At 41.2% G+C, this 10,764-nt stretch overlaps 2 protein-coding genes across 2 annotated transcripts in view; one reads left to right on the top strand and one right to left on the bottom strand.

Moving 5' to 3' along the window:
- The window catches only part of LOC101859801 (low choriolytic enzyme), a gene marked incomplete in the record, with an annotated part of 17,507 nt that extends 11,902 nt beyond the window's left edge, over positions 1-5,605 (top strand). Inside the window, 4 exon segments of the mRNA XM_013085490.2 lie at positions 96-302; positions 1,236-1,618; positions 3,576-3,796; positions 4,945-5,605. Of these exon segments, the coding sequence (XP_012940944.1) occupies positions 96-302; positions 1,236-1,618; positions 3,576-3,796; positions 4,945-5,218 (1,085 nt within the window).
- A 348-nt stretch (positions 5,606-5,953) lies between these two features.
- Positions 5,954-8,068, bottom strand: LOC101859583 (probable G-protein coupled receptor B0563.6). Its single transcript, XM_005103569.3, has one exon. The coding sequence runs from the start codon at positions 7,328-7,330 to the stop codon at positions 6,257-6,259; it is 1,074 nt and encodes a 357-aa protein (XP_005103626.1). The 5' UTR covers positions 7,331-8,068; the 3' UTR covers positions 5,954-6,256.
- Positions 8,069-10,764: the final 2,696 nt, after the last annotated feature.

The following is a 10,764-nucleotide window of genomic DNA, read 5'->3' as shown; positions in this document are numbered from 1 at the left end:
ACACATACATACACTCTCTCTCTCTCTCTCTCTCTCTCTCTCTCTCTCTCTCTCCATCTCTCTTTCTCTCCATCTCTCTCTCCCCTTCTCCCCAGAACTATGGACAGACGGTATCATCCCCTACGTCATCGACTCCAAGTACCCCACAGTGGTCAGGGACCGTATAGTGGCCTCCATGCGGGAGATAGAAACTAACGTCAATGTCAAAGGCCACACTGACTGTATCCACTTCGTACCCAGACTGCACCAGGTTAACTATATCTACGTTCTGCCCAGGAGTACTTCTTGCTCCTCGCAAATCGGTGAGTTCTTCCTGACTATCTTGGTTGGTGGCTTGCTCGTAAATCTGGTGTAGTTCGCTCCTGTTCTCCTTTCAAAGATCTATCGTATTTGTGGATCTCCTCCTCTTCTTCATTTTTGTGTTTGTTACTCTTGTAACACCTCCAATCTCCCGCACTTATTTGACCTCGTCGATTTTGCAAGTGCCGCCATAAAATTAAAATAATTTTTAAAAAAATAAAAATCCCAAACAAATCCAATCTTGTCATTATGTTATTAGTCATTTAGCACTGATAAAATGACAGCTTGCACTGTATGTTTCCCAAAGGATTGATTCAGAATGCTATGAGGTCTGCTTGGGTAATAATATAGATTGTATAGCGCAGAGCCTGCTGCTGTTCAGCTGGAATTCGTGCTGCACAATTAATGCTTTATGTGAGGCGCGCGGATGAAAATAACGATTTGCTTCTCAGGGGTCAAACTTGCAGATTTACTACGGATGCCATTTTCTTCGAGTTTAACATGTCTTTCATCTCTTCTAAACAAACTGTGAAAACTGAACCTAGCCAATAAACTTTGTTCATAGCTTTATAATCAGTTTGTGAGCACAGTTCACACATTATCGAAGAAGAAGAAGAAAAAGAGAAAGAGAAAGAGGAAGAAGAATTATCATAATGACAACAATAATATTATTATTATTATTATTATTGTTATTATTGTTATTATTATTATTATTATTATTATTATTATTATTATTGTTGTTGTTGTTATTATTATTATTATTATTATTAAATAAGATAGAATGAAATAAAATACATAAAATAAGATAAGATAAGATATGATAGAATAATATGAAGTAAGATAGATTGAAATAAAATAAAAGAAAATAAGTAGAATAAGATAAAGTAAGATAAAAGATTACAAACTAAAATAAAGCGCAATCCATCCTGTGCCAGGCTGCACCCACAGAGGTAAACAAGAAGTGAGCATCGGCAAAGGCTGTGAGCGGAAAGGAATCATCATACACGAACTCACCCACGCCATCGGTTTCTGGCACGAGCACACGCGTCCAGACCGCGATAACTACGTGAGCATCGACATACAGAACGTGGACTCCAGTCACCGTCACAACTACGACAAACACACGCATTCGAGGACGCTCCACACTTCCTACGACTACGCCTCCGTCATGCACTACAACGCCTACGAGTTTGCCCTCGACCGGACCAAGCCGGCTATGACCCCGAAGCGTAGCGTGCCGGACGGGGCCAAGATGGGCCAGCGCCTCCAGCACAGTACAATCGACGTCCTCAAGATACAGAGATTGTACAAGTGCCATGTACGTGTTGCTTTAACGCAATTGTTACGTGGGTGTTCAGTTATACAACTGTAATGTTAATATTTGTAGTGTAAGTGTTGCTTTAACGCAATTGTTACGTGGGTGTTCAGTTATACAACTGTAATGTTAATATTTGTAGTGTAAGTGTTGCTTTAACGCAATTGTTACGTGGGTGTTCAGTTATACAACTGTAATGTTAATATTTGTAGTGTAAGTGTTGCTTTAACGCAATTGTTACGTGGGTGTTCAGTTATACAACTGTAATGTTAATATTTGTAGTGTAAGTGTTGCTTTAACGCAATTGTTACGTGGGGTTTTTTGTTGTTTTGTTTTTGTTTTTGTAAAGTGTTTTACGGCGCTCGCAACGCTACGTGGGTGTTCAGTTATACAACCGTAATGTTAATATTTGTAGTGTAAGTGTTAAGTTGTAACAAAAATGTTAAGTTACATAATTGTAACGTTTGTATTTAGTCATACAGTAAGTTGTAATATAAGTGTTAAGTTATGCCCTTGTAACTTACGTGTTACGTTACACTGTTATAATGTTAATATTATATTACACAGTTGTAACATAGCTTTTCATTACACAGTTGAGTTACACAGGTGTATTAATTTACACAACCGTAGTGCTTGCGCTAAGTTACACATTTGTAATGTTAGTATTAAATTACACAGTTGTGTTAGGTTAAATAGTTGTAGTGTTTGTTTTAGGTTAAAGAGTTGCAGTATTTGTATTAGGTAAAATAGTCCTCATGTTTATTTTAGGTTAAACAGTTGTAATGTTTGTTTTAGGTTACACAACGGTAATGTTTGAGTGATGTCAAACAGTTGTTATGTTTGTGTTAAGTCAAACAATGGTACTGTAAGTGGTACGATTATGTTGCACAATTGAGTGGTAAATGTTAAGTTGCGCAGTCGTAACAAAAGTGTTAAGTTACACAGTCGCAATGTTCATGTTAAGCTACACAGGTAAAATGTAAGTTTTCAAATATACTGTTGTAATAAGTGTTGTAGATTACACAGTTTGTAAGTAAGCTGTATGCGCTTTATAATCTTTACTCTTACCTAGACAGCCACGTGCTGCTTTCGACCGCGGCGACATTCTCGACTTGTTGACGACAATCTTGCAGTCACTAAATCTTTGGAGGGCATCTATAAAACAATCTTTTTTCTTCTAAAATAATTAAGACCACTTTATTGTTTCCTTCTGATAAAACCGTGGACTTTGACGAAGAAAGAAGAAAAGAAAATAGCCGCGTTTCAGATGTGGTGCTACCCAGAAAGGCCAGAATAGGTTGGGAAGCCAAAAAAGACGAATAATGAGGTGATTTAGATTCTCCACACAAGACAAACCCTGCTGGGCAAAATAAAATGTAGGAAAATGAAATACTTTGGCCACTTAAAAATTACACGAGACCATTGTGAAAGAGGTGCTGGAAGGAAGGATGTGGGACAAGAGAGCCAGGGAAAGACAAAGAGTAACATGGGTGGGCAGCTCGTAACCGTGAAGGATTTGAGGGCCACTACACGTCAACCTCCGAATCAGAGACGACACATCCAGGTATCCTGTGTCTGTCAGAATATTATTACACTTATAGAGACAGTATCTCCTCTCTGTCAGTTATTATTACGTTTACAGAGGATGTATCTCCTCTCTGTCAGAATATTAGTGCACTTATAAAGAATGTATCAGATTCATCCAACCTCTTCATCTCTCTACCCCTCTCCCCCTTCTCCCCTCCTCTCCCCTCCTCTCCCCCTTCTCCCCTCCTCTCCCCCTTCTCCCCTCCTCTCCCCCTTCTCCCCTCCTCTTCCCCTTCTCCCGTCCCCCTATCCCCTCTCTGCCTTCTTCCCCTCTCCCATCCCCCTTCTCCCCTATCCCCCTTCTTCTTCTCTCCCTTCTTCCCCTCTCCCCTCTTCCCTCTCCACTATCCCCCCATCCCCTCAAAAAAAAAAGGAGGACACGAGTCACATTGTACAGTGGCTTTCCTCCCCGGATGACCACTGCGACTTCGCCAAAGGCCTGTGTAAGTGGACACAGGACACCCACGACCAGTTCGACTGGACAGTCCAGAGCGGACACAGCTCCTCGGGACCTGGGGCTGGAATAACCACGGGCGTGGACAACTACCTCATTGCTAAGGCTTCCGGTCACTCCAGCAAGCACGCCAGGATCAGGTCAGTGGTTGAAACTTAAGGGAGGTGGGAGGGTTGGTGATAATTTAAGGGAGGTTGGAAGATGTGGGAGGGTTGTCGTTAACTTAAGGGAGGTGGAAAGATGTGGTAGGGTTGTCGTTAACTTAAGGGAGGTGGGAAGATGTGGTAGGGTTGTCGTTAACTTAAGGGAGGTGGGAGGGTTTGTGGTAATTTAAGGGAGGTTGGAAGATGTGGTAGGGTTGGCGTTAGCTTAAAGGAGGTGGGAGAGGGTGAGAGGACTGGTGTTAACTTAGGAGAGGTGGGAGGGGGTTGGATGGGGGTGGGAAGGCTGGCGTTAACGTAATGAGGTGGGGAGGGGGAGCTGGCATCAAATTGAGGGAGGTAGGAGGGAATGGGAGTGTTGCCATTAACTAACGGGAGGTGGTAGGGTTGGTGTTAATTGAGGGAGGGGCTGGGGTTCACTTAAGGGAGGTGGGAGGGTGGGATGAGGGCTGGCATTAATTATGGGGGGGGGGGGGGGGGGTGTTTACTGAAAGGAGATGTGGAATGGGAGGAAAGGAGGAGGTGGTTCTTATCAGAGGGAGGCTAGTGGGGGCACGGATAGAGGGATATCAATGTTGTGATTTCAAGGAGGGGGGTGTCAGTTTTGCTTACTCAAGGTGGTGAAAAAGAGAGGAGACGAAGTGGGGCTTATTAAAGGGGCAGAGGGAGATGAAGGGAGGAAAAGGGGGAGGCTGGTCATTGGTGTGATGTAAAGGAGGAGGGGAGGTCCGTTATACTTGTTAAGAAGATTGGGGGATGTGGGGTGAATGTCACTGGTGCTTACTAAATGGGGGTGATGTGAACAGGAGGGGCGGAGGTTATGCGCGAGTTGGTAGTGTTAACTTAATTGTGTAAAGCTTAAGACGGGCGAGGGGGGGGGGGAGGCAAACCGGGTATGCTGACTTTGACATAATTTACGTTGAATTATGTGCGACCACAGAAAAAAAATGGTGCCACTATCACAACAACCATCCCCACAACAACCACCACCACCACTATTACCATCATCACCACAAACGACAACAGCAACAGCAACAACAGCAACAATAACAATTACCAAGACATATCCCCTATGCCCTTGTCCCTCCCCCATATCCATCCGTCACCCTTCCCACCTTCAATTTCAGATCCAAGATCTACACTGCCCGAAAACTATGTGTGGACTACTGGTTCTTTAACCACGGTTCTTCCGGTCGTCTCCGGCTTATAACCGAACAGGACTCCGGATACAGTCATACAGTGAGCAGCTACGGCAGTCAGCATTCCATGAAGTGGTACCACGCCATGAACTCTGTCTCTCAGTCCAGCTCCTCACCCTACAGGCTGGTGTTCGAAGCCTACACTTCTCACGCCGACATAGCCATTGACGACATTAACATATCCGAGGGAGACTGTACATAGATGCACGCTCATCATGTGGGCTGGACACTGGTCGTTTGGTTAGATGGAACAGAGTCTATAGGCTGGACGCAGCAAACTTTAATAGACACTGGTTATTTGGTTAGATAGAACAGTCTATAGGCTGGACGGTGAAAATAGACACTGGTTATTTGGTTAGATAGAACCGTCTATAGGGTGGGCGGTGAAAATAGACACTGGTTATTTGGTTAGATAGAACCGTCTATAGGGTGGGCAGTGAAAATAGACACTGGTCGTCCTCACGACTGACTCGAGTGTCTTGCATTAGCCACAGTCAGAGGGTTTTATTAGCGCCTACATAGCAGTGCTGTTTCCGACTCTTTAAAAGAAAAAAATCTTTTGCAAAATAAACTCTGTTCCAAGCTGTTATTTTTGGTGTTGTTAACTTGATGTTGTAGTTTGTATTGAGAGCAGATACAGGTTGAAGAAAAGAATTATTATTTTTGAAGTTAAGATCATTTGCTCCCAACTTTCTGGCCATACACATTCTTTTCTACGTCTTTTTCATTCACCTGCAAACTGTTCCTCGATTCCCTCTCCCATTCACCAAGAGCTTCCTCTGTGTATCATCGAGTTCTTTCACCACCACCACCTTTTGTATCGCCTCTCTTTATTGTACAGTGATTTGAGTATTGCATATACTATGAACACAATGCCGAAAAAAAATAATCACCAACTTCATTTATAATATACAAATAAAATTCCTTTTAATAGGAAAAGACGAAGAAAAAATTGATAGTAAAACCACTTATTTCTACGAGTAAGGTACAATTGAAGCGAATACTATAATAACTGAGGTACATGTGTCTAGCTTCTTCTAAACAACTGAGGTGTATTCCGGTTGCAGGATGCAAAACATCAAAACCAATTTACTTCTAAGGTGCAAATGAGGTGAATTCTGACTATTGTTAAATGAACAAAATATTAAAGCATTTTTATCAAAATGATACACTTATTGAAGTGCGTTTAGATAGAGTATGTAAAAAAATTAATAAATTTGTGACGACGAGATGGAGACGCTCACTTTACAGAGCCAGACATATCACCTGGAGATGCTGTAACAACATCTTTCTTTCTACAAAACAAATCTCGAAAAGTATTTCTGTACTTTGTGTTCATCTTATAGTAAACAAAAATATTGGCACTCGAATTGGAAACTTCACTAAAGGAGATAACGGACCAGATACTAATGTAAAGATTCTGGTAACGACGCCCAGTGTTAAACTCTGGTTCTAAAAATGCAGCAAAGAAAAGCAAAGAGCCCGGGAGTAGAGAACAAATGAGAATCGTGGCTACCATGATGGTCAGCCTGATAGCTTTCTGTTCTTGACGAGAGATGTCCTTTCTGTGTGATGACCCGGCTGTCGATCGTGTCACCTGTGTTCTCCATTGGGACCGCCTCTTTAACAAAACCACCAGGACTGACGTCAGCACAACTAGGACAACGAAAGAGATGACTTGTACACTGGCACTGATGACGAAACTAACACCCTGGAGATCTTTCGCATTTGGTGCCGAGACTATACCTAGTTCAGATGCATTCTTGGAAGGGGAAAATGTCCAGTCGAGTCTGAAGGCGGCGTAGATGGGACTGTCGATGAGGATGACCAAAGCAGAGATAGACATGACTGCTGCCAACGTCCGACGTGGTGTGAGTATTCTCTTCACGTGCAGCGGCACAGCCACACACAGACATCTTTCGAAGGCGAGGTACATGGTAATAAGGCCTGTGATGCGCGCGAAACATACACGTGGTCGAGAGCCTACCAGCTTCTGGACTTCTATGATATTGACCCCTAACTCTGAGAAGGGAATCATAGGGTTAAAGCAGATGCTAAGAATTATACCACTGATAACGGCGCCAAGATCGGAAACGGCTAGGCCTGTCAGCCCGACAGTGATGCTCTCCCGGAAGCCGTGTTTCCAGAAAATGATAAGGTTCACGATGTTGCTAAATATGCCAAACACACAGACAAAGCTACTGAGAAGGACCAGAAATGCCGTTTCGATAGTGCGTAGGGCTGTCACACTGACCAACGGCGCGACGGAACTGTCTTGCCCCGACGTTATATTTTCCAATATAACTTGTTCCATAGCCTCGATTATATTTTTCGGTGCTTTCTCTGTTGCTAAAATTAATTTTTCAAAAGATTCTTTGTTTTTTAAAGAAATTAATTCAAGCTTTTTAGTAACGTTGATTTAAGTTTATTATTAAAAAACTATATATAGTCATTATCTGTAAGGGTTGCTGACAAAAAGTGTTGCTTTTAACAGTCCGAGAATGGGGATATAGGCCAAAACTTGCCGCAGGGGTCATAATTGTATATCTTCAACGGATGTCATTTTCTTCAAGTTTCACATGCTTATTATCCTTTTATATCTATAAATTGCACAAGCTGACACCTATAAATTTGAAGTATCTTTGCAAACCGGGATAAAACCCAAGATGTAACTCATTTTGTCACCGTACCTCACATAATATTCTGATAGTTTCCATTTTTAAACGCTCATTTGCTTGAGACGTCCCCATGTTCCTTAGACTCGGGTGTCTTTGATATGGACGATTAGTTGAAGGTTCCGCTTTTGGAACGGTGGTGTAGCGTTGAAAGAGAAGTCAAGCACGTACTATAGCACGAATAAACCTATTGCTCATCAAGAGTACCAATTAAAAGTCGCTGTTTGGTCAAGTTTGGTACATACTGTGGCACAACTGACGTCTTTCACATGTTAACGAAGAATTTTAGCTTCAAACAAAAGACATTATACGTCTTGAAACAATAGAAAGTCATCCTCCAAACAAACGTCACAGTGATATAAAACGACACATCTTTGCACCTGCGTAGAAAAGAATAAAAGGCACATTATTTCAATCATGGAATGGGAAATTGGCCACAATGCTTTTTCATTTAGATTCTTTCTTTAACACAAGAACTGTAGTTTAATGAAACATGATGTTCTGTACTGAAATGCTCCTGTTTGCTCTAGCTGGTACTGCAATGAGTGCGCCCCCCCCCCCCCAACCCCTCCTTTCCAAATAAATAATTAATTTTTAAAAAACAATGGAAGGAAAAAGAAAGAAAGAAAAGTGCCCCCCCCCCTTTTCCTACTTCTATCCAACCCGTCCTTTCCAAAGATCGATCTGTCTTGGCTGCGTATCATTCTTATATCACACGGGACATAACCTAGGCCTGGTAAAGCACTGAAAGCAAAAGCAAAACTTTGAGGCGATGAGTGTGTTCAACTGTCTGTACACACTGTCAAACGTCCAAATTTAATGTTTAGAAAATGTATCCCCCCCCCTCAAACCCCTTCCCCGTCCCACCCCCACGCAACAACTACAAACACACTGTGAGAAAGACATAGATTGATAGATAGATAGATAGATAGATAGATAGATAGATAGATAGATAGATTGATAGATAGATAGATAGATAAATAGATAGATAGATAGATAGATAGATAGATAGATAGATAGATAGATAGATAGATAGGTAGATAGATAGATAGGTAGATAGATAGGTAGATAGATAGGTAGATAGATAGGTAGATAGATAGACAGATAGATAGAGACAGATACAGAAAGAAAGTGAGAGAGAGTGAGAGAGAGAGTAAGAGAGGAAGGAGACAATTAATTTTTTAAACCCCACCCTTTTTACACACACACACACACACACACACACACACACACACACAAGCACAAACACATACAGAGAGAGAGAGAGAGAGAGAGAGAGAGAGAGAGAGAGAGAGAGAGAGAGAGAGAGAGAGAGAGAGAGCGAGAGCGAGAGAGAGAGAGAGAGAGAGAGAGAGAGAGAGAGAGAGAGAGAGAGAGAGAGAGAGAGAGAGAGAGAGAAACAAACCGGGCAGGGCGACAAAATAATTATTTACCTCTCCCATCCCGCTACACACCCACATACACACAGAGAGATACACACACACAGACTCACACACACACACACACACACACACACACACACACACACACACACACACACATAAAATGCAAGTCACGAGTAATTGTGCTATTTACCTTCGCAGAAGATAAGAGAGTTCTCCGTCCTTTTCAGCTTTAAAAAAACCAAAGGAAAAATAACCCAATAACAACAACAAAACCCAGACAAAGTTTTTACGATGGTTAACTGCAGACTTAAAATTGACTTATCAAAAACTTGACTCTTAAAATAAACACAAACCTGCCAGTCCAGGAGCACTTTTCTCTTAAAATCCCTGGTTTTATTTACTTGACATACGCCAGCTTTGCTTCCAACTGGCGCACTAAAGTGTGTAATCTAAACATATCCTGAATGAATCCCGAAGTAATTACAAACAACCACAGTACTTACACATGTACCTATCTTTAGAAACAGATTTTTGAAAAACGCTTAGAGGTTTTTATCGGTGAAAGGAGAAAAAGTGAAATGGAAAAAATAAATAACCGCTGTTTGTATAGCTTTGTGATTTTAAATAATGACATGCGTAGAATCTAGCATTTTTGTAGGCCTATAATTAAATCATGAGTGTCCATGTCATGTCAAATAAAATTGCGAGCTACTTTTCTGGAACTATGGTTTGGGGTTTGTTGGGAACCGAGAATTAAGTGCTATTAACTTGTGAGGTAACTAGTAAAAATCGTACGGAATTCGAAGATCATCTCACTGAAGATTGAATTCAAAATATTATAATAGCTATGTTTTGGCAGAACAGATGTATGGTTCGCAGAAATTATTGAAATCAAATAAAGCAGTCCAGTGGAAATTTTTTTAACGTTTTCAAAAAAAAAATTTACAAAGAATGTTATTAATAAAATGGAATAAACATATTGCAAATCATAAATTGTTGGAGAGAGCTGAAAACAAAAATATCAGCACGACCATGAAAGGGAGACGGACATTATTGGGAGACCCTCCTCTTAAATGATAATAGTATAATATTATGTATTTGGTTTATCCGTCCACATTAATTTACCAGAGATGCTGGGAGCCCCTGTTGCTTTAACAATCCGAGAATGGGGATATAGACTGAGACTCGTCTCTGGAGTCAAATTTGTAGATTTACAACCGATGTCATTTTCTTCAAGTTTCACATGTCAATGTGTATTATTATTTTATACCTATACATTGCACAAACTGAACCTATAAATTCAAAGTAACTTCGCCCTCAGTGATAAAACTATGGAAGTAACTCATTTTTCAGCCTACCTCACATATTATATTTAGCTCTATTAAAATTGCCTCACTTAAAGGAATGCCCTTAAGATGAAAGCGGTGCCGCGGATTGATACAATCCTTTACTAGGAGGTGTGAGGACGATATTACCAACAAACGCTAGGTGCATTTGAAAAGCGTTTTTTAAATAAAATTATGCATTGCTGTGAAGCGCATAGAGCATAATTTTAGAGCGTGCATATAGGTGAGCCAGCGTGGTAGAATCAGGCCCTCGTCAATTTTTTTGGCTTGTAGAGTTATTCGTGTCACTTTAAAGCCTGTTCATCCGTTTATCTTTCGGGGAAAAAGTACCCATCTATCTTT

The sequence above is a fragment of the Aplysia californica genome, unplaced genomic scaffold (assembly GCF_000002075.1).
Source record: "Aplysia californica isolate F4 #8 unplaced genomic scaffold, AplCal3.0 scaffold00379, whole genome shotgun sequence".
Taxonomy (NCBI): Eukaryota; Metazoa; Mollusca; class Gastropoda; order Aplysiida; family Aplysiidae; genus Aplysia; species Aplysia californica.
This window is presented reverse-complemented; position numbering and strand designations above follow the sequence as displayed.